Here is a 23,171-nt window from a genome sequence, read left to right as displayed (position 1 = left end):
GCTACCTAAGACTTCCTCAGTCCTCTCAGAATCCTTATCATCTAAAATTCTAAATCTAGCAGCGGGATAAAGAAAAGCCCCGGTGCAAGGCGCTACCTAAGGCGTCCACAGGCTTGCTAGAAACCCATTGGCTTTAATAAAAAACATGAGAGAAATGATGATGTCCTAATGTGACTTCCCAAATAGGTCTTCAGTTTTTACGGATCCCAATCTAATCAGAGTCACTTGACAAGACGCAGTGAGGTCTAAACCAAACGTTTCTGGAACTCTCTCTTCCTGTAATTCCACTAGATGTTGAAGGTATTGCTGCCTCTTCTGTGTCCAGTTCAGCCTCCAACCAGGAACAGAAGCTAGAGGGTGACAAAGTTGGACTATCACAGCGTGTTGATGGTGAAGGACTGAAAATGCGGGGTGACAGAATGGGATCCTCATATAGCATCGTTGGTGGGAGACTGGAAACACTGGGTGACAAAATGGGATCTTCATTGTGCATCAATGTTGAGGGACTGAGGACGGGGGATGAAAAAACAGGACTTTTACGTGCCATTATACACGAGGGACTGAGGACGGGGGATGACAAAATAGGATATTCACATGATGTCCAAGGTGAGAGACCGAGGACAGGTGGTAACACAAAGGCATCTTCATCATAGGGAAAGGACGGGACACTATACTTGATCCTCTTGGCGGCAAGCTCATCTTCATCATAGCGTGTTGATGGTGAAGGGCTGAAAACGCGGGGTGACAAAACGGGATCTTCATAGTGCATCAAAGTTGCGGGACTGAGGACGGGGAATGGCAATCCAGGGTCCTCACACGACTTCCAAGGTGAGAGACTGAGGACAGGTGGTAACACAATGGGATCTTCATCATCGGACGGGACACTATACTTGGTCCTCTTGGCGGCAAGCTCCTCTTCACCAACAGTGTCCCTAGGCCTCTTGGCTGGGAGCTTCACTTCAGCAACACTGTCCCTGGTCACAGATGTCACATGAGCCGCGTCCTCTTTCAAACCTACCTGATGACTAGGTTTTGATGGTGGGTTGTCCTCCTTCGCAGCATCCACCTTCTTCGTTGTTCTCCTGGACTTCTCTGGATGCAAAATGGGCTCTTCCTGTGAAGTACAAGGAGCCATGTCTTCTTTGGGCTTCTGAGCCACCCCAATGTCTTGTATGTATCTGAAATTTGGGGGAAGAATCTCAGGCAGCTGTGACGCAACATCGGCCAGACTACTGTCACCGGAGTCCAGCTGATCAACCGTCGATTTCAGAAGTTTCAATGCCTCTTCAAGTACTCCTATGCCCCACAGAAATTTAATGTTTGGTCCAAGGACCTGGACAACCCGAAATCGGGATTTAAAGTCCTGGTCTCCATTACCTACCTCGTCTTCGCTCGAGCTGGTAGTAGAGCTACCACTGGAGCTGGTAGTAGAGCTACCACTGGAGCTGGTAGTAGAGCTACCACTGGAGCTGGTAGTAGCGCTACCACTGGAGCTGGTACTATTGCTATCACAGGAGCTGGTAGAACAGTCCACAAACTGCGGAGATGAACTATACCTCAACTCCTCTCCATGGTCTTCAGAAACCGTGTCGGCTACATTTAACCACAACTTACCTTGTTCCTTACCATTATCAGGATGTCCCTCCAACATTGGGGATCCATCTGCTGGAAGCGCCATGGTATGGGCTGTGAAGAAAAAAAACAAAGCAAAAAAAGCTATAATTCTGTATCTTGAAAAAATCACAAAAGTCCAAAGCAATGTTTAGAGGGAACACTGAAATATATATTTATATATTAATTTATATAGCACATTTTCAGCAACAAGGCAATACAAAGTGCTTATGTGTGCATGATGCCTCAAAGTCTTATTATCACATGTTAATATTCCTCCAAATGGCTCAGTTATGGCTGAAGGTAGTGTTATGAAATAAATTACATCAGCCTGAAGATCATGGCTGCACACAACCCAGCAATAAACTCAGAGGAATGTTCACACAATTATATTGCTCCAAATGCTTCTTTCAATATGACCATCTCCATGGAGACAAAAAACATCAACAAAATGGATTCTCTAAAAGTAATTCTCTCAAACTAAAATAAAAAGTTTTCCAATCACCACACCACTATTAATATTGCAGACGCTTTCTGAAAATGTAATCAGCGTGAAAATATATTACAGCTCCAAACATGCAAAGGACCAACACAGCATTTCGTAAACAACTAATTATTGAAAACTCCTCTTTCTTAGAAAAAGCAAACTAATAAGTTTAAATATAAACTAAACTACTTAGAAATAATACAGGAGAAATATATATCTAAAACATTTCTAATATTCAAGTATTAAGGTTTTATTTCAAGCAACGTATCCAAGGAGACCAAATGTGTTATTGAGGCATTTTTTGAAACCTGGACCAGGCACTGACCACTTATTCCAAAGATCTGAATAAAACAAAACAGATTTTCTAAAACCAGAACTAACTTTTTAAACCACATAAACCGTGTCAAACCCCCACAATCCTCCAAGATTTTAACTAACAAATGAATCACAACTGGACCAACTGAACCTGAGATGATTGTTTTTCTAATGAATTTTAACATTCACTGTTAACATTCAAGTAACTTCTGAAAATGATATGTCACTAAAATGCAAAGGAACAAAAGGCTGTTTTTCTGGTCTTGAGTAATTACAATAAACTAAATAATTTAGTTACTTTGTAAAATCAACAGGCACACATTGATTGTTCTTTAATGATTTTTTATAAGAATAAAGTTGTATGTTGTTATTTAATCAATGTATCCATGGAGACTACACATACCACATTTGTCAAAAAGCTGGTTCCAAAACTTCTTTCAAACCAAAACAACGACAAACAGCATTACTGACATTTTCCAAAATGTCAAATAACTAGCATATGAATCACAATACAAATTCAACTAACTCACAAATATGTTGCAGCCCAAAAATGCAAATTATACCTTCCTAAACAAAGAGTCAGAATTCATCAAAGCTGACTTTAACCAACTCAAATTATGTCTTTTTTCCTTTTAATTTAATTAGTTCACTAATTTGACTATAATTCAAACTAAACACACATATTAAAGTCTATCATTAAATAGGAGGAGGCACATGTTTGCAAAGTGTTTCTTAATTTTTTATTGAAGTCTTTTTAAATAATGTCACCAATGTATCCATGGAAACTAAATATGTTTGTTTAGGCATTTATCAAAAAAAAAAAAAAAAAAGAGGACAAAGAACCATCCAGTTTACCAAGAATTGGACACCAAAGTCATCAAACCTGAAACTCTTAGACAAAGAAACAAACACACCAACATGTCCCTATCTTGAAAAAATAAAGAAACTAAACAATTAAATTATTGGCTATTATAAGGGTAAATACTAATTTTTAAATGTCTTTTAAAAATAATATTAAAGGCATTTCATTTTGCGTATCCATGGAAACAATGGAGTGTTTATCACGCATTTTTCAAAAAATAACGGTCAAAAAACAAGCTAATTTTTCAGGAATTTGACGTTAATTTAACTAATTTGACTATAATTCAGTAAAATACATATATTTCTTAAATCACTACATCACAGTTTAACATTATTGACATTTCCAGCGAAATTCAGCGAAGAAAAAGGCTCATTAGTTAAGAACGATCTATGCTAGCAACGAATGCTAATCGTCTTTTTTTTCTACAGCAGTCAGTATTCCTTTAAAACACACACACACAAACACAAAATAAACTAAACAAGTCACTAATATCTTTGTAATAACTTGCTTTCGTTTATTAAAAATAGTAGAAGAATGATTTTAACCTTCCAGATGTTCACCCTGCTGGTGCTTCTCCTGGCCAGGAACCGTCTTTCGCAGGTTTGTTATCCACGGGCTTCTTCAGCAAGTGCGTATTTCAGCAAGCGCTTCTTTAGCAAGTTTTGCACAGCAGACTTCTCGACAAGCTCAAACCGTCCGAGGCTTTAAAGGCTCCTTCAGGCGTCTCTCTCAAAAGTCCCGTCGCAAAGGGGGAAGAATTCAGAAGGTCAGCGTCTTTTATAGTGTTGACAACGCTAACGTCGTTTCCATGACTTTCATTGACGAATGCACGCACTGGTGCGTCAGAGAAATTGGAGCGCAAATAACGCAGATAATACAAGCCTCGCGTTGTCTTGTTTATCACTCCGTATGCTGCCACCTACTGGCCAACCAGTCTAAGTTCACAAAGACATTTATAAAACTTACTACTGGTGCGACATTATATTTCTGCTTTCATTCTTAACTATGTCAGTTTCGGACATGGGAAACCTTTCTCTGCCGTGAAGCCTAGATTGGAAGAAAAATTCAAATGATAGTATAGACATTTTTTATAAGTGTATTTGTGAGCCCGCCTCTTTTATTAAATTGAATATTATGTCAGATTTTTGTACAACTTCTCTTTAGGTTAACTTAGAAAGTGAGCTATTATTGTTACGAGTTAATTTTCTAAGCTACAAAAAAGTAACTGATACAGACGCTCAAATGTGAAAAATTGGACTGATGTTGGTAACCGATAGTAACACTGCTGTTATGTTAGATTTACCAATATTTTATTTGATCAATTTTCTGTATCCGATTACTCAATTAATCCTAAGAATAATCGATAGATTACTCAATTACTAAAATATTTTTTTACAACAGCCCTAATTCACAATAATAATAAATAGAGACAAAGTCAGCATTTAAAAACCAGCATTTAAAAATATCATTTTTGGAAATGATTTTTTTATCATTTAAAAAAATGATACTTTTAAAATCATATAAAGATATGATTTTAAAAGATATATTTACATCAGAACTGGTGTAATGAGCATTGTTTAAAATGTGTTTAAAATTCCATACCAGAATCATCTTTTTCCTTAAGGCCTCAGACAACAACTTTAATCTCACCTTTGTTCTTTGTTTTAACTCTAAGTTCAACCGTAAGACCAAATCAGACACCTGATGTTTAATAAAGACAAACCTTCTAAACTCTTATGTAGCAATATTCTCATCATGTACAACTGCTATACATCTATGTTTTCCTTACTCTTCTCGTTTGATGTGTGACATCTGTAGCGCATTTAACTGTTTTGACTTTGTAAAATAGACTCAAGACTCTTTGACTGTGCAGTCATTCTAAAGAAGTGGAGCAGTTGGCCAGCAGGGGGCAGTAGTCAACCGACATTTCACACAAATCAACCTGCTGGGCTTTACAGAAATCAAAACAACTTCAGTCAACCCTGCTGTGACTTTCTCTTTGTTCTTCAAGGTTTGTGAAGCTCAGCACTGGCAACAGGAAAGCAACATCACAGACAATGTGCTTTGATTTGAGAAAATTTTGAGAAACCGTGGCTCTTCAGGAGCAGCGACATTATTAACAGAAGGTTCATATTTAGTTATAGACATTATTGGACTTTTCAGAAATCCCTTCTCCTGAAGAAGCCTGTGGAGACAGAGGACAGTGAATTGCCTTGTGCTACTCAATAATACAAACCGTAGTTTTTCTCTCACACAACCAGAATGGTGTTTTTACATCTCATAGTCCAGTAGACTCTGTTTGATTGAGGACTAAAATTGCAACATTTGTAATGTGTTAAGCTGGTGCACTGAGTCAAACAAACCAAACCCTTTGAGCAATTTATTCACCCTTTCACTTGTGGTGGCGGCGCACCGAGAACCACTGAAAGAAACGACTCAAAAACCTCTGAAGAAGACACAACTTCCTTCTTAAGAAAATATAAACCAAGAAGAACTGCGTCAGATTTTAGCTGTTGTAGGATTTCTTTCTTTCTTGTGAAAAGGCCCAGAACGCTGGACTCACAAGTTTGTTTAGGCACGGTATTTTCCCAGAATACCCTGAACTTTAGTCTGCTTACTGCTTTTGGAGTGAACCAATACCAGAGTTTGCTTTTTTTGGTCTACATCAGAGTTTGATTACACATTTCTCAAACAAATGGAGTAGAGTTGGATTAAAGTGGACCAAACAGGGCTGGAGTGAATGCAATACTGATGATGGCTGTGGTTGCTTACACACAGGCCTTTACCAGTAGTCATAATACCGATCCTGCAGGTTGTCAATATAGCAGCAAGGTATTCAAAGAAATGTTGGTGGTGTTGGGCACCTGCAGTTGTCTTGACAGCATCTCTGTAACAGCTGCAGAAGTAGTGACAGCTCACGGTTGAACAGAATAACAGGTTTAATAGTTTCAACTACTGTATCAGAAACGGTCTTACTATTATTAGTGTCTAAAAGAGTACTTGAAGTTGTTTTTGAGATTTAGGTTTTATTGAACTGTTTTTTTTTTCAGCACATGAAACTCAGAGTATGTTTTCTGACCGTTTGTGACACAGAAAGAGGAAGTAAAAATGTTTCGACACAGTTCATGGTCTTTGTTACTGTCACTGTTAAATGAGGTTAATATGTCATAATTCTGTGGTCCTTAATAAGAGGCAATTAAGCTGACCGAAACAAAGAGCTAATGTTTTAAGAGCAGGATGGGTAACTTTGCTCCTACCCAACTGCATGGTCTTAAATTATGTCTAATTTTCGCAAAAACAATTGCAAGATTAAAAATGAATCTTGTTGATGTCATGTGATATTAATATTAGCAATAGTTTGTTTATTTTCAACTTAATGCTTTCGGTCGGGACTTGAAGGAAAAATGTTTTCCTCTACATTTGCTCCAGTATGTTTGCGTTGGCTGATTTGTTTCCTGCTCAGGCCAAGGTTTTGAAATGAAACACAGTTTGATTTCTCTGACAGCCAATCAAATGTAACCCCGTTTTTTATGCTGTTGTCTGCTGTTCTGCTCAAAATGATTTAGTCCCGTGGAGCTCTGACACAATGCGGCTGTGTTCCATTCTCTGTGGAGTTTGTAAGTATGAACCAAGTAATCACTGCTAAAAAAAAAGGAACCTACAGGGAAATATCTGTAGCTTATCATCTGTCCTCTTGGCCCAGTTTATTTGGCAGCTGTGATCCAATCAGGACCAGTCAAACAAGACTCTGGCGTGAGATCTGCCATCGCCGGGGAAAATGTTCAGCTCCGCTGCTTCTACAGCAGCCAGTCAGCGATGCACTTCTCCTGGTACCGCCAAAAATTAGGAAAACGACCGGAGCTCCTGTCTACCATTTACAAATACGACGATCCGTCCAAAGTCTTCCACTGGTTGGAGAAGAACCCCCGTTTCTCTGTGGAAAGAAGTGAAGGAATTAATCATTTGCACATTTCCGACGTCCAGCTCTCAGATTCGGCAACATACTACTGTGCAAGCTCCTACTCCAACTCGGTGGAGTTTGGGGAAGGGGTGTTTCTGAATGTTGAAGGTATGGGATTTCCTTTGTTCATATTACTTTAGTAATATCTTTGCTCTTAGTGAAAGAACGAAGCTGTACTGTTTTAAATCTAGTCAAAGGTTTGTGCACATTTGTAATGGAAACACAGCTAGAGTTCATTGAAGGTCAGGAGGCTGAAGGTTTTGAGCTCCATTCTAACTTTGCTAAGGATGTTGAAGCGTTACAGTCAACCCCCTAGTGGCTGTAAATCAAATTGCCAAGGCCTTTGACTGTCTGGGTATTTTTACTAATACTATTTGAACTCATGGTGTGATTTAGGTTGGTTCTTAGCCAATGAGCTGCTTCCAAATGATGCATCATTGAGTCTCAGAACGCAGGTCTTCCTCATTCCTTTCTGGTGCTACTTGAGCGCTGAACTATGAACAAAGGAGACGGAGAATCATCAAAAGAAATGTCAGGGTTTTTTTTTATTTTTTATTTCTGTTTTTTTAGTGTGGTAGGCCAGCTGCAACATGAACCCTTTCCACGCCATTCTGTCTTCCTTCTACACACACACACACATCCACACACACCCACACACACACACACACACACACACACCCTCAGACGTTCTTCTCCACTTTTGGACATTTGCTTAAAACTTTAAAGACGTCTAATTACTTCACACATCCAAATGGCAGGAAGTGGACGTGGCAAATTAGAACCATCCATCCAAACTAAGGTTCTGTTGCAAACAGCTGAGATCAGTTGAGTGTGAAACTGATTTTGCCAAATGAAATAGTTTCATTTTGAACTGAATTCTGATTTGTATAATTAGAAGAATGCACCCAGGTAAGATTTTAAAGTAACATCTATGATTGTGATACTATTGGCCCCAAAGGGAAACTTTTATTTGCAGTATTTGTGCTTTATTTGTTAAAATTTTCTTTCAAAATACACAAGCCGGCAACTTTCAAAACCATAGTCCTTTGTTTGAATCTGATTTATTTCATGAACAAGACTGTACGCAACCTTAATAACCAGAAGGTTATTAAGTTATTTAATTTTCTTTAAGTATCAGTAAAGTAAATCCTGATTTTAGATTTCTCAAGTGACTTGAGTTTTACGTAAGCAGTTAACGCTGAATGTGATTTGTTTACAGGAACAAACCATGTGGAACTAGTCCAAGAGCCAAACTCTGAGACCCTCCAGCCTGGAAGCTCAGTGACCTTCAACTGTACAGTGGACACTGAGGCCTGTGAAGGAGGACACACTGTCCTCTGGTACCGGCATGGAGCTTACCAAGCAGTTCTCCGCACACACACGAGTCAATGTGAAATAACCTCTGCTCAACAAAAGTCCTCACAGGCCTGTGTGTACCATTTACAGAAGAACAACCTGAGCTCATCTGATGCAGGAACTTATTACTGTGTGGTCGCCTCCTGTGGGAAGATGCTGTTTGGTTCTGGGAGCGAGCTGCTCATCAGACGCCACGCTGAAGAACGGCTGTCCCAGACAGGAACCTTCTTCTGGCTCTCAGTGTTCAGAAGTGGGATTCTGTTGCTCTTTGTCATGATTTGTGTTTGCATTTACATCAGAAAGAGCCAGTAAGTCCAGTGTTGCATGTTGGGTTATGTAGTTTTTACATAGACACAAATGAAATCAAAATAAATCATTTCACCTGCTGTTGCAGTTCAGTTTTTGAAACTATGTTGCAGTTTTCTGTTTGACGCAAGAGTTTACTTTTTTAATTTTACTACCTTGCAACACATTATTTTTATTTGATCTTCAGCACCCAGAAGGAAAAAAAGTCTTTAATGTAGCCAGTAATCACTTATAACCTGAGAAGTCAATGTCAAAATGTTTTTTTTTCTTCTTACCGAAGCATTGCCAAAACAATTATTTAAATTTATTATTGCTGGTTATCAGTAGAAGTTGCATCCAAAATGTATTTAACAGCAACTGGGGTTTGGATTACATCAGTCCTGTAGCTTTTCATTCCTTTACATTTCATTTTACCGTAATAAATCAGACTAACTTAATGTCTGGCTGTGTAGGAAATACCTTAAAAAAATTCTATAAATTTGTTGGAGCACTTCCCATCCAAAAGTAGTGATGTCATAGTTTTATCAGCCTTCCTACCTTCCTGGCTTATATGGTTAGTTTCTTCTTCTCTTGTGTCCTTTTTTTCTTCCTCCATTCCTTTCTGCCTTGGCTCCCTCCTGCCTTCTTTCCTGGCTATCTTGTGAAATTCCTGCTTCCTGTTCTTCTTTTCTTCTGTCATTCTTTCTCATCATTTTTCTGACCTTCCAGCTCCCCTCCTCTAATTGGATTTTTTCCTCTGACATTCCTTCATTTCTAGTCTGTTCTTTTTTTCCTCCCTTCTTCCAGTCGTTCTCTGGCGCTGTAGTTTCTTTCCATGCTTTCTTTCCTTCATTTCCTTGATTGCTGAATTTTCCAGGTTGTAAAGGCAACCCAGCTCAGAAATATTTACTATAGTGAAATTTGGTTTGCATATGTTAATATAAACTTTAATGAGTGAATCTGGAAGGGTCTGCTATTTTTTACATAAAAAAATGTTTGGGTAAATAACTGGAGCAGAAGTGAAAACTAAGCCACCTTTTAAAGTTTCTGACCCTACGTAGTCAAACCCAATAAACAGTTAAACCTTTTACAGCGAGTTAATGTCCTACATTTACACCAATTACTTAAATCAAATAAGAAATATTTTTCATAAACTTGTTAAGCAACTTACTCAAAAATCTCAACTTTTTTTTAAATTATAACGCCTACATAAATGGGATGAATCTAAATATTTATTTGAAGAAATCAAAGCAATCTCTTTACTGAATGAATTAGAAATTTCTTTTATTGACCCACAGAGGAAAAATTCAGAGAAAAGTCTAGCAAAATGTCCATTTTAATTAAGATTATTCTGATTCAGATGTAACTCGGATTACAGTAATATTTCTATACTGAGCTGGATATGTGTGGTTTTGTCTCAGTCTCAAACATTCAATGGGTATCAGCTTATAGATCTAACATCGGACGTGTTGCAATTATTGTTTTTCCATTTCTTAGTGTCTCAAAATCATTAACGCATTCAAATTTTCAGATGAATCACGTGTGTTAACATCTTAATGGTGGCTGCCCTGGTTTGAATATGGAGTCGCATATGATCATAGATTAAGAACCGTTTGGGAGCCAAAAGAGCCAAACTTCCCGTCGTTATTCTGCGTTGGGGTTGTAGCTGCTCCTGTCTCACCTCTTTTATTTCCTGCATTCACGCTTCAGTTCTGAGTCTCTGAATCAAAGACAGCAGGTGTTAGCTTTGTACAAAACTTTATTACAAGCTTACATATCACCTATATACCCTGTGATAAAGTCAGATAAAGACAAACATGTTTTTCACAATCATCAACAGCAACAGAACTCTACTGCCTCACAGTAGAATAGACACATTCACTGAAGTTCTTCTTTGCTCCTCCTGACATGTTTTGTTTCACATTGTTCACAGCAGCATATTGGAGGTTTTCTCCACCTTGGAGCTGCTGCAGACAAAAGACAAAACAGAAGAAATGCAGCACTGAAACAGAAGCAGACCTTAATTCTCTAGAGGAGATGATTCTTACCCGAGCAGTTGGAGCGTTTGTTGCAGAAAATGTGTCGCTGCAATCTGTAAAGAATGATAAAATCACATTCACTCTCACTCTGTAACAGCTACACAGAGTTTTAAATTACAGCAGCTACCTGTTTGCTGACTGTGTCTTTTGCTCAGTCTTAACACCGAGAAGGCCAGTGTAGCTGCTAGCAGGGTGGTGAGTGACAAAGCTCCACTCAGGAGATAAACCAAGACAATGGAGACAGAGTCACCTGCAGGGAGACGAGCAGCAGAAAACACGACAGATTTTTGGTTTGTATCTTTATAATGTCTCCACGTTCACAAAGAAATGACAAGAACAGAAAAGTTTTATCTGTCCCTCTGCAGGAACAAGACGGAGACAAAATTAGAACAAGATGTGGCACAAAATCAACTACTAAGAGCGAGAAGAAAAAATATATATTAAGAGTGATATGTGCTCTTTAGATTTCACATAGATAGATAGATAGATAGATAGATAGACAGATAGATAGATAGATAGATAGATAGATAGATAGATAGATAGATAGACAGATAGATAGATAGATAGATAGATAGATAGATAGATAGATAGATAGATAGATAGATAGATAGATAGATAGATAGATAGATAGATAGATAGATAGATAGATAGATAGATAGATAGATAGATAGATAGATAGATAGATAGATAGATAGATAGATAGATAGATAGATAGATAGATAGATAGATAGATAGATAGATAGATAGATAGATAGATAGATAGATAGATAGATAGATAGATAGATAGATAGATAGATAGATAGATAGATAGATAGATAGATAGATAGATAGATAGATAGATAGATAGATAGATACTTTATTTATCCCGAGATAAATTTTATACATCCTGTAGCCCTTAAAACATTTGCAAAAAAACCCAACTACATAAATGCTTCTCATCTCAGATCTGATAGGCTAAATATCCTATCGCTTGATTGAACGATTTGAAATCAAATGAAAGTAGTTAGAAACCCCTCAGTGAGTCAGGTGTAAATAAGTCACTCACTAACTGCTAACAGTTTACAAGAGGAGCTACAGAATCTGGATGCTGTTAAATAAGTGAAGGCCTGGAGTTCTTGTTCCTCCAGGGCGCCGGAACACCAACGCATCTGAAATCAAAGCTCAGAGTGGAATCATGTACAGTCATCAAGAATGAAATTAGAAAGCTGAATATTTGGACTTGGTGATAAAATGTACTCTTGAACTGAGGTGACTTTCCTACCTTCAGAGTGGACGATGGTCTGGTCTCCAAACAGTATGTGTCCACATGAAGCAACAGCACAGAAATCGGCCCCATTTTGTGACTTATTCAGGTTCTTCACTGGCAGGTTGAAAGAACAGCTGTTTGTTGATGCCTTGCGTTTCCTCTCACACGCGTTCCTATCGCCCGCCTGGCTGTAAATCAACCCAGGGTGGAAATCTCCAGAGTTCCTGAACCAGTAAAAACTGTGCTCCGCACCACAGCTCCCAGTTTGTACTGAGCAGTCCGGTGATCGGATGGGCTCCGTCTCAGACTGTTGGAGTGATGTTGGGGGATTTAGTCCTGAACCTTTCACAATGAGTGTAGTTCCCTCACAAAACTTGATGATAGCTAAGTTGCTCTTTAGACAGTAATAAGTCGCTGAGTCTGACATCCTCAAATCGGATATGTTCAGCAAAATGTTGCTGTGGTTTTTACTGTCTAAAGAGAAACGAGAAGTGTCAAATTCATCTTCAAAACGGTTTTCTTTATATTTGTAGAATGTGCAGACGAGTCTTGGTTCCTTCCCCTGAGTTTGTTTGTACCAGTAAAACATCACAGCTGCATCGTCCCGACAGAGGCACTGCAAAGTCGTACTGCCTCCAACTTCAGCTGATTCCATAAGTAGCGACAAATGTGTCAAAGCTGGTTTGTGAGCTGCAGACAAAATCATGTAGACAGAGAAGAAATCTGATGAAATTACAATGGAAGGAGCAGTGAACGGTGAGAATGAAAGAATCATAAAAAAAACAAAAAAAAACTCAACTTACCCGCTATTACAACAAGTAGAGCTACTATATACAAAGCAAAGGCTGGAGGAGACATTGTGCTTAAAATGCAGTGATGAAAGAAATGAATCTCTGAAAGTTTTCCCCTTTTTACGTCTGTGTCTGACTAGCCAATCAGAGTGCATGTCTCACTCTGAGCTCATTTTCAGTGCCGCCTCCCTCCACAGTTGTTCTCTATGACTCTTGAACCTGGTATTAGGCGTAAAAACTGAGTCACTAAAGTAGACAGAAGGATGTACGTTTTACATGCAATAATCTGGAGAGGATTTTATTGACCCTGAGATGCTTAATACTTTCTGAAGGAAAACAGGAATTCAGCTGTTTGGTGATGTGGAACGTTATTGTACATTGTAAAAAGGAAATAGTTGAATCAACTTAATTAAATTGCTTCAATTGGTAACAAGTAATTCAATGAAGTTTATCTAAATGAATATATTAAACTGGTTTAATTTGACAGTTTAAGTCAGTCTTACTCAAATCATTTAGTTACTTCAAACTAAATAAATAAACTAATAAAGGATATTTTCTTCTATAGGTTATAGTGGGATGAAATACAAGTGGGCCACTTGTATCCGCGATACATTTTGGCCACTTGTATCGCGGATACAAGCAGCCGAAATGGTTTTCCTCCGTAGGGTGGCTGGGCTCTCCCTTAGAGACAGGGTGAGAAGCTCAGTCATCCGGGAGGGACTCAGAGTAGAGCCGCTGCTCCTTCACATTGAGAGGAGCCAGTTGAGGCTCGGGCATCTGGTCAGGATGCCTCCTGGACGCCTCCCTGGTGAGGTGTTCCGGGTACGTCTCACTGGGAGGAGGCCCCGGGGAAGACCCAGGACACGCTGGAGGGACTATGTCTCTCGGCTGGCCTGGGAACACCTTGGGGTTCCCCTGGAGGAGCTGGAACAAGTGGCTATGGAGAGGGAAGTCTGGGCCTCTCTTCTGAAGCTGCTACCCCTGCGACCCGACCCCGGATAAAGCAGAAGAGAATGAATGGATGGATGGATGGATGGATGGATGGAGTCAAGGACATTGTATCTTATATTCAAGTACCTATCACATATACCTCCCCCCCCCCCCCCCCCCCCACACACACACACATGCCGACATAAAGTTAAGTTCAGATTTATTCAGACCTCTGGCAGATTTCAATTTAAAATAATCTTTTTTTATTCCAGAAAGTAACATAAATCTCAGCTTAGGTTCCATGAAAAGATGGCCTTTTCTGAAAAATTACCTTTTCTGAAGTATTATTTTGTATGTTACAATAAGTTCAGATCAGAACCTCCAAATAAAGGATTTTGTATTATTATTTTATGCACATTGTTTGTATCTTATTTATTATATGCCTATTACCACTAATAGCATTCTTAAATGTTTCTGTTATTTACACATATGTTTTAATATGATTAGTTTTATTCAACCTCTAGCAGTAACACAGTCCTCTACCAGGTGGGGGCGTTTTACCTGCAGCTCAGACATTTTCATTCAGACAGGATTATGATTAATGTTTTTTATTGGTATGTTTTTGTTTTCATTGTTTTGCCTTTATGAAGCACTTTGTGATCTATATGTTTGTAAAAAGTGCTAGAGAAAAAAAAATTCAACTTTACGTTGTTTCACTTTGTAGACTGTTGTTATATTGTAATCTCAAAACATTTAGATTCTGTATTTGTGTCAATGTTTAAATGACACGTCACAGTTTTAGGAGTTTGAAAATCACTAAACTTAATGATATGACAGACAGATCTTGGTTGGAGATATAAAATGTAGTGAGTTTATGTAGCCAGAGTGAAATGACCTCTAATTAACCTTCCAAAACAAATGTTTGCACCTTAAACTCAGTGGCCAGTTTAAAAGACTGAGTATCACATTTGAATTATTTTATACTTTTTGTTATGAACCTCAGTGTTGTGCCATAAAACCCATTTTATCCTGATCATTGTTCCTCATTAGCTTGTCAAAAAAAAAAACAGGCCAATGCAGCAACAGCAGTTTGATGTAATGCTGTCTGTATTTGAAACACTGAAAAAAAAACGTAATAAATTACAAGCAGACACAAACAAAACACCTTTATTGTGGGAAAAACGCAGATAGCATCGTGTACGAAAAGAAATATTGTTGAAGCCAAGAAAAATGTATTCATTGACTCGTTCATATGAAGTGAGCAGAAGAATACTAACAGCAAAAATAGAAAGCTGCCTTAGTTAAAAAAAAAAGATCCTAAAGAAATACATTTGCCGTCTTATTTAAGCCTTAGAAAGTTTATCTCAATTCAGAGAACAAAAAACATTCACATTATGAAAAGCCTCAGCGATTCTGAATAGTAAAGGATCTTTATTTCTCATTTTTTACACTAGAGCAGAGGCGGACAGACTGGCTGCTCTTCCTCTGTTTCTGTGATCTGCTGGATGACTCAACATTTATAGATGCATAGTGGAGGTCGCCTGAGTCTCTGTGATTATCCTGGAAGTACACGATAGTTATAGGTGGACGGTTCAAAACATGGATGTATGAACAAAATTCGAAATAAATAAAAACTAATTTCAGTTTCAGGTTGTGATTATTCTTACCTCGGTTATTGTGGTCCAGGCCACAGGCCGTCTGGACTCTAGTTTTGAAAACATAAAAAAAAAAAGTTTATTAAAATTACTCTCCAGTAGCCATAAAATGAATGATAAATGTTTCCCACTTTACCCGTGGCTTGGTGACGTCTTGTCTTTCTCCTGTTCACAAAGATAATCAGTAAAACAACCAGGGCGGTGGTGACAGACCCAAACCCAAATCCCACAAACAGGTACACCAAGATGTTTTCTTCTCCTGCAAAGAGCCAAGAAATAAAACCAATTAGTTTTGTGTTTTAAAACAAACATTGAGTAGCTATAAAATTGTGTGGAGAAAAAAAGGTAATCTACGGCAGCCTGGGTGTTCTGCTAACATATTTGGGATAAATAAATAAATAAATAAACTGACCAGAATGACATTATAATTTCCATTTAAAATGGCTAAAATTACACACAACCAGAAGAACATCCTTATTCAGTTATATTAAGAAAGGCCGGCTCAGCTTTAGCTGCTGACATTTAGTTTGGTGTGTTCCTGATAAAAACAGACTGAGTCTGTCAGAAACACAACCGTATTGGTTTATTAATCTTCTAAAGGGTTTGAAGGTCTTAAAGATTTGAAATCAGCTAACACACTGAAGAAGACTCTCTGTGGGAAAATGTCCACACAGCTGCCAACACGCCTGGCTGTCCTAACAAGTTCATTCTGAAAGCAAGACGCGAAATAGTAAAAGTGGTCTCACTTTTAAATAATGTCATCCCTTTAATGTCATAATTAATGGTTTAATTTTCATGAGAGTTGGGAACATGGATGTGAGTGTGAATTTATTCAGAGGACCAGAACGTCTGGATTGCTGCTGTCGACTTGAAACGCGCCGTTCACACTGGAAAGCCCTCAAACACCTCACAGCTCAAAGTTACTGATGGACTTTCTGATTCCAGAGAGCAGAATCATCGCAGTGAGCAACATTTTACATTTTGTCCAATGGATAGAGCAAGGGAAATGTTGGAGGTTTAATTTAAATTAAATAACCTTTCTTTTTAAGAGAGACAGCAAACATGAGTAGATATTGATAAATGCAGGTTTCTCAATGAAGAACTGATTACTAATAGAAATGTCATCACTGTATTTACCAGTTGTTATTCATAAATCATCAGGATTATAACTCACCTAAGGAGAAATTCAGCGTGGTTCCGTTTCCAAAAACGATGTGTCCACAGGAGGCGACGGCGCAGTAGTAGGTCCCAGCATGAGACGCATCCAGATTCTCCACAGGCAGGTCATACACACAGGTGTGTGTCTGTCTGTAGGGATTCGTCTCACACTGCTCACTCTTGGCTCCGTGTCCATAAACCAGTCCTGGTGGAGAGTCATCAGAGTTTCTGAACCAGTAAACTCTGTGTTCTCCACCACAGCTCCCAGTTTGGACTGTGCAGTTGAGAGTCACAGAGCCTCCCGGCGGGACGGTGGCGTACTTTGGCTGATCGACCGAAGCCTGACTGTCAAAACCTGAATCTCTAACACTAACTGTTTTTCCCTCTACAAAAGTCAGCACCTTTGCATAGTTAACTGCACAGTAGTAAGTCGCTGAGTTTGAGACAAGTAGGTCCGAAACCGTCAGGTAGTAAGTGTGATTCTCTGCATCCATCTGGAAACGACTACTGTTCTGGAATTCATGGTAAAAAGTCCTTTTTGTTCCATAGCTATAGAAGCTCGAAATGAGCCTTGGCTTCTGCCCCAGACTTTGTTTGTACCAGCAGATCCATGCTGAATCGTCACCTTTGTAGAAACATCGAATGGTCACTTTGCCACCGACATGGGCTGAGGTGAAGCTGCTCTCTTGGTGAACAGATGAATATGATGACAGATGAGTTTCCTGAACTAAATCAAAAATCAGAGTAAAAAATAAATAAATTAAAAGTCAACCAAATTTAATCTACACATTACATAAAATAAATCCGACATTTCATGCAATTAAGAAAGCCCATATTAAAAGAAACCAAAAACTCACCCAAGCATAGGACAAGGCATGTCGGAAAGAAGGCATAGTGTGCAAATGCCATTGTCTTCAGATTATTGTGGTGAATGGAAAGTATCTTTTTAGCATTTTCCTCTCTTAAGGGTCTAGTCTGCCATTGATTGGTTAGCATAAAGTGATGCAATGTGTCCTACTTTGGAAACATAATCACATGCTCAAACCTATCTGTGGTGTCTATGTTTGTTCTTGAGAACATTAGTTCAGTTACAGTCGAATGAAGTCTGCGTTTGTAAATGTATTTACACCTAAACTTTAAGTGAAATCATGACATCTGACTAAATAACATGTAATGGATTTAAAGGGGAAATAATATGTAAAGTCACTTTGCGTCATGCTTTATTGTTATTCCCTTATCAAACATGCCTGGAGTGTTGTTTAGATTCTTTCATGCATGTTTGAGAAATCTTTTGCTCTCCCGTGGCAACCATCCAGCTCGGCAAAATGCCTGGTGCAACCGAGCGCCGCCTATGCAAAAAACCTTTATGCATGCGAACTTGCACACAAAGGATGTTCAATAGTCGATTGTGATCATTACAGAATTTTTGTTCGATGCGAAGCATTATGCCATGTTATAATCTACTATTCCAGATACACTGAAACCTGTTACTGAGGAGAAAAAGAACTGAGGGTGGAACTGGTTGGTGGTTGCTTAGCTATCAACAGATCCAAATATCCTGCCCAGGCGCATCTGCAAGCTGTGTCTTCATTCACACACATCAGGGTAAGCTGCTGTACCTGAAGCGTACCTTCAGTTAGACTACATGTGTCCACATGAATGTGTTTTACTTCACTTTGACTTCTGGCTCCAGCTGATGGATGGTATCTCTGATTCGACAGAAGAAATTCTGTCTTAGCTGATAGTTTCATAAAGAATAAATTGTTAATTATATTTATCAAGCCAAATGTTGATGCCAAATTTAATTGCCATCACTCATAACTTTCTTCAGTTGAATAAATATGAAAGTAATTAACTTTAGTCCAAAAGAGGAACGATCTACAATTAGCACACAGTTTCCGCAGCTACAGATGGAAACTAGAGATCAGACCTGAAATCTGGGTTTACTGATGAACTCTGACCTGCACCTTCAAAGTCACATAAAAACAGTTACAAAGTCGGCCTTCTGTCACCTGAAGAACATTTCCAGGACTAGAGGACTAATGTTTCAGCTTGTGTTCATCTTTAGTCGCATTGATTACTGCAACTGTGTCTTCACAAGACTGCTTACAAAGTGGATCAGACAGTTTCAGCTGATCCAGAACCACTTAGGTCTTCTGGTGCTGGTCTGCTCTGCATCCCCAGAACCAGAACCAAACATGGAGAAGCAGCATTCAGCTTCTATGCACCAGTTATCTGGAACAAACGTCCAGAAAACTGCAAATCTGCTTAAACACCGACTTCCTTTAGTGTTAAAAAAAACTCCTTTGTTTACTCGCCTTTGATCTATATTAAGTGAAACAAAATTTATTTTAATCTGCATTCCAACTTTTTATTGCTTTCCTTTTCGTGCCACTGCTAATTTTTTGTTTGCTGTTTTATGTTTTCATCATGTGAAACACTTTGAATTTCCGCTTTGTTGAAATGTACCATACAAATAAACTTGCCAAACTACTAAGAAGCTGCAACAGTTAATGATCTACTGATAAGGTCAAAGGAAACTGTCTTATAAAACTGATACGTTTTCTCATTACAAAGGTCTCTCACCTCATGACAGTCACTTTGTTTAATTGTTAGATATTACACAGCAAACTTCAGAAGTAAATTATGCATTTGTCATTAATACTGTAAGTTCTGGTGAAACACTTGATATACTGTATGTGTAATGATTATACAGGATAGCCTGTGTCTCTTACTTTGACATTTCATTTATTTGCTACAGAACACATTATAACAGTGTTACCATCCAAACTATAGTAGTTGCATTTATTTACCGCAGAGAGTGAAAAGCAGCAGTAACAACTTCTGGCCGTACATGAGCCAAAAACACAAGAATTAAAAGAAAAATTGGAATCTTTATTATATAAAATCTTCAACATCATGACAAAAAAAAAATACACAGTGCGTTCTAGAGCGCTTAAATATAAACTATGTGTTTTTTTCAAAGATCTAATTTATGTAGGTTGAAACGTCAGTGTATAAAACCACACACCTTAGGTTCCACAAAGTTATTTACTAAAAAAAAAAAGATTAAGTTAAAAACAGAAAATAAAGATACATTGCAAAAAAGAGACACAGTGCTAACATTACCTGATTACAGCATGCAGACGCTCTGTCTGCACTAATTTCACCCACCACTATGTCTATTTGCTTCAGCTAACAATAACGTAAGTATTTGGGGGCGCTCGGAAAGAGCTTTGAACACTCATCTTAAAACCATGAAATAAGAAAACTGCATATAGACCCTGTAATAACACGGAACACTGAATCAAACATCAAACTCTGTGCACAAACGAGACAAGAGTACCTTCAGGGTGTGAGTTTGATTTTCCAAAAGATGTATCGTCTTCTTCATTTTCTGACCCATTAAGGTTTTTTTGTTTTCTTTTTCAAATATAACAACGTAAAAGACAAGATGGGAAACAATGTGACATCAGCTGCTCTTATGACATTCATACCAAAATCTTGTTATCAACAAAGCGTATTGAACCTGATAAACAAATGTAACCAAACCGGCAATAAAGATTCCAGGAAGAAAGAATTCATTTGTGCTGACTTATCTTGGAGTAAACACAGTCAATCGTTGTGCTGCTTCTATGTCTTCTAGATCTATTAGAGTGATCGACATTTATTGATGCATAGTGGATTCTGTCTGTGTCTTGGTTGGCATCCTGGAAATGACAGTAAAAGCCGAAAAAAATTAATTGTAAAACATTTTAAAAAATAACACAGCTAAGCCCAAGACCATTTATACGCCTGGCAGATTTAGGTTTACAGTTATTATTATATTTAATCAATGTTTTTCTATTGACTGGAAGAAATATTGCCATTTTGTACTGGCCTGAGATTAGTGTAAATTCAAGGAGTCCTTTCACTCTCAAAGACTTGGGCGTCAAGTGTAAATAGAAACTTGCAAAACTGTAGTCAAGAACTAAAGTATTGATTAATTTATTAAAGATGAAAATAGCGGATAAATATTTTTCTAAAACTGACACAATTGTCCAATTTTTATAATTTTCAATTCCCATCAGAAACACACTTCTTGGTTGAATGAAAGTACATTTAAATCCAAATCTGCCATATGTATGAATAATTTTGAGATCATAACTACATAATAGGTGTAATTTTAGGCTGTAACTTATTGAGAAAAATCTCACCTCGGTGGCGGTAGAAGGTTCGGGTTCTGCTTATGAAACACAGAAAATTGTTCAGTGAGAATATATTGTCACTGAACAAGAAAGGAATGAGACACTATTTATTACGTTACCTGAACTTTGGCAGTACTTTTTATTTAGTTTGCATCCCAAGGCAATCAACAAAACAATGAGGAGGGTTGTCAAAGAGCCAGCCAACAAGTGGAGCAGGTGCATTTTATCACCTGTCAGAATAACAGATTTCACTCTTTGTTTTTGTCTTCAGTCGAGATTTAACTTTGAAACACAAAATACTTTTACTTACATGAGAGGCTCAGCATCGTCCCATTTCCAAACACAACATGTCCACATGAAGCGACAGCGCAGTAGTAGGTTCCAGTATGAGACGCATTCAGGTTCTTCATCGACAGGCTGTGCACACATGTTTGACTTTTTGTGCTGGAATTGTTCATACACTGATCCTTTCTGCTTCCATAGGTGTAAATGAGTCCTGGTTGAGATTCCTCTGTGTTCCTGAACCAGTAAACGTCGTGTTCTCCATCACAACTATCAATTTGTACCGTACAGTTCAGAGTCACAGAGACTCCTGGCTGGATGGTTTCAGATTCCAGCTGATGGACTGAAGCTTGGATGTTAAAACCTGGACCTTTAACACTGACTGTAGTTCCCTTTCCAAAATGCACAACTTGTTTATGGCTAAGTGCACAGTAGTATGTAGCTGAATCTGACATTTTTAGATCTAATATTGTCAAATAATGCACATGTCCTTTCTTCTCTATGATGTAATGTGAGTTATTCTTGAATTCCTCATGAAAAACGATTTCTGTCCCGTACACAAACACGCTGGACATGAGCTTCGGCTTCTGTCCCAGTGTCTGCATGTACCAGCAGATCCACGTCGGCTCGTTACCTTCATAGGTGCATCGCATTGTCACTTTTTCACCAACATGAGCCAACAGAAAACCAGTCTCTTGATCCAGAGATGTGGACATTGTCAGATGTGCAACCTGAACTGAAAGAAAAGTAAAAATACAAAAAAATGAATTAATTTGTTTAAAATAAGCCTGTTTCAGAAAGCAAACCCTGACAAGAAAAGCATTTGAGGAATTAGGAACAAATCTTACCCATTTCTCCTAAAAGAAAACATATCAATAAGACCAGCTGTGCAGATGCCATTGTGCATGGATTTTAATGCTGAGTGGAAAGAAACTGCATGCCTTCTCAACTCTTAAGAGACAAGACTGCAGTTCATTGGCTAGTACCAAGTGACACATTTCCAACTAAGGAAACAGCACATGTTAATAGCTACCAGTCGAGTTAGCCTAAATGTATGTATATATAAAAGACAACAAAAACACTGAGGTTATTTGTTCTTTCCCCTTTATTGCTTACAGTTGAACTAAACTAGTATTATCTTGCTAGTTTAATCCTTCCTACCAGTCAAAGTATAGCAATATGCATTAGCCAGTAACCATATGGAACACATTCTATCGTACAGTTTCAGCACCAAAACAAAGACTCTTAAGCACATATCAGCGTCTACTTCCTTGTTATAGTAACTATACTCATTCTGAAGCTAGCTAGTAGCTACTGATCTGATTACTGATAGGTCATCACCAGTAAGTGAGCAACCGGCCAAGGGAACTAAGCTAATGAAACGTTAGCTACTCACTTGTGTTAGCTTCGGAGAGGCTGGTGATTAGCATGCCTAGGCTGGTCACCTACTGGATTGCCTTCTTCCTCTGCTAGCCATTAGCATGAATAGCCTACTGTTAGCCTTGAATAGGCTGGCAACTAACATACGTAGCCTGGTCACCCTTGACTCATACTTTATTCTTTAAAGAAAATGTTACTAATAAAAATATTTGGCATACAACATTTGTGTCATGTATTAGATGCATTGATGTGTTCTTTTGATGGTTTACTGTAATCCAACATCAAACCAACACGGCTTCCAATTCAGCAGATGGCTTAAGGCCGACTCCACCTTTTATTTTTTTAAATTACGGTAATATCAATATTTTGCAATCACCAACAAAAAACATGTACTTTAAAAAATACATTATATGCTAAAACTATTCTCATTACATACTTACAAAAAGAAAAATTAATCTCAAACTTAGCGGAGGATATTGTATTAAAGACTAAATATTCAGGGTAATAAATTTAAATACAAAAGTTTTCAAGAAGGAGGTCAACTGAAATACATTTTTAGACTTCACAAAACATTTGTACTTACAGAACAAATTTAGTTCATTCTTCCAGAGTATGAAGAATGTGGG

The 23,171-nt window shown here is 38.1% G+C and overlaps 3 protein-coding genes across 5 annotated transcripts; 1 reads left to right on the top strand and 2 right to left on the bottom strand.

Annotated features, from left to right (window-relative positions):
• The first annotated feature begins 7,029 nt into the window (after positions 1-7,029).
• LOC102235036 (basement membrane-specific heparan sulfate proteoglycan core protein-like) lies at positions 7,030-8,904 on the top strand. Its single transcript, XM_014469127.2, has 2 exons — positions 7,030-7,344; positions 8,456-8,904. The coding sequence occupies exons 1-2, from the start codon at positions 7,092-7,094 to the stop codon at positions 8,902-8,904; spliced, it is 702 nt and encodes a 233-aa protein (XP_014324613.1). The 5' UTR covers positions 7,030-7,091.
• Positions 8,905-10,212: 1,308 nt separating this feature from the next.
• On the bottom strand, positions 10,213-13,029 carry LOC102234773. Of its 2 annotated transcripts, none has more exons than XM_014469126.2 (5): positions 12,966-13,029; positions 12,178-12,852; positions 11,044-11,166; positions 10,926-10,969; positions 10,213-10,844 (listed from the first exon to the last, which is right to left on the bottom strand). In XM_014469126.2, exons 1-5 carry the CDS (start codon positions 13,018-13,020, stop codon positions 10,728-10,730), a joined length of 1,014 nt encoding a protein of 337 aa, XP_014324612.2. In that variant the 5' UTR covers positions 13,021-13,029; the 3' UTR covers positions 10,213-10,727. The 2 variants fall into 2 exon arrangements, with proteins under 2 accessions (XP_014324612.2, XP_023201593.1); XM_023345825.1 differs by having other exon boundaries at positions 10,213-10,841.
• Positions 13,030-15,063: 2,034 nt separating this feature from the next.
• Positions 15,064-22,081, bottom strand: LOC102234514 (immunoglobulin kappa light chain-like). 2 transcript variants are annotated; one of them, XM_014469125.2, is made up of 5 exons: positions 17,554-17,994; positions 16,713-17,423; positions 15,675-15,797; positions 15,551-15,588; positions 15,064-15,443 (listed from the first exon to the last, which is right to left on the bottom strand). In XM_014469125.2, exons 1-5 carry the CDS (start codon positions 17,690-17,692, stop codon positions 15,315-15,317), a joined length of 1,140 nt encoding a protein of 379 aa, XP_014324611.2. In that variant the 5' UTR covers positions 17,693-17,994; the 3' UTR covers positions 15,064-15,314. The 2 variants fall into 2 exon arrangements, with proteins under 2 accessions (XP_014324611.2, XP_023201592.1); XM_023345824.1 differs by lacking the exons at positions 15,064-15,443; positions 15,551-15,588; positions 15,675-15,797; positions 16,713-17,423; positions 17,554-17,994 and adding exons at positions 19,655-20,406; positions 20,893-20,918; positions 21,003-21,113; positions 21,194-21,896; positions 22,014-22,081.
• Positions 22,082-23,171: the final 1,090 nt, after the last annotated feature.

This window comes from Xiphophorus maculatus, chromosome 14 (genome assembly GCF_002775205.1).
Source record: "Xiphophorus maculatus strain JP 163 A chromosome 14, X_maculatus-5.0-male, whole genome shotgun sequence".
Taxonomy (NCBI): domain Eukaryota; kingdom Metazoa; phylum Chordata; class Actinopteri; order Cyprinodontiformes; family Poeciliidae; genus Xiphophorus; species Xiphophorus maculatus.
Note: the sequence above shows the minus strand (reverse complement) of the source record. Positions and strands in the feature narration are given on the sequence as shown.

What these genes read in the sequence shown, in the direction of transcription:
- LOC102235036 (XM_014469127.2), top strand. Translation starts at nt 7,092, where the DNA reads ATGCACTTCTCCTGGTACCGCCAAAAATTAGGAAAACGACCGGAGCTC. An exon ending in GGTGTTTCTGAATGTTGAAG is followed by an intron (nt 7,345 to 8,455) that starts GTATGGGATTTC and finishes ATTTGTTTACAG; the next exon opens with GAACAAACCATGTGGAACTA.
- LOC102234773 (XM_014469126.2), bottom strand. Translation starts at nt 13,020, where the DNA reads ATGTCTCCTCCAGCCTTTGCTTTGTATATAGTAGCTCTACTTGTTGTA. An exon ending in AAGACACAGTCAGCAAACAG is followed by an intron (nt 10,970 to 11,043) that starts GTAGCTGCTGTA and finishes CATTCTTTACAG; the next exon opens with ATTGCAGCGACACATTTTCT. An exon ending in CAAACGCTCCAACTGCTCGG is followed by an intron (nt 10,845 to 10,925) that starts GTAAGAATCATC and finishes TTTTGTCTGCAG; the next exon opens with CAGCTCCAAGGTGGAGAAAA.
- LOC102234514 (XM_014469125.2), bottom strand. Translation starts at nt 17,692, where the DNA reads ATGCTAACCAATCAATGGCAGACTAGACCCTTAAGAGAGGAAAATGCT. An exon ending in ATGCCTTGTCCTATGCTTGG is followed by an intron (nt 17,424 to 17,553) that starts GTGAGTTTTTGG and finishes TTTTTGATTTAG; the next exon opens with TTCAGGAAACTCATCTGTCA. An exon ending in AAGACGTCACCAAGCCACGG is followed by an intron (nt 15,589 to 15,674) that starts GTAAAGTGGGAA and finishes TTTCAAAACTAG; the next exon opens with AGTCCAGACGGCCTGTGGCC.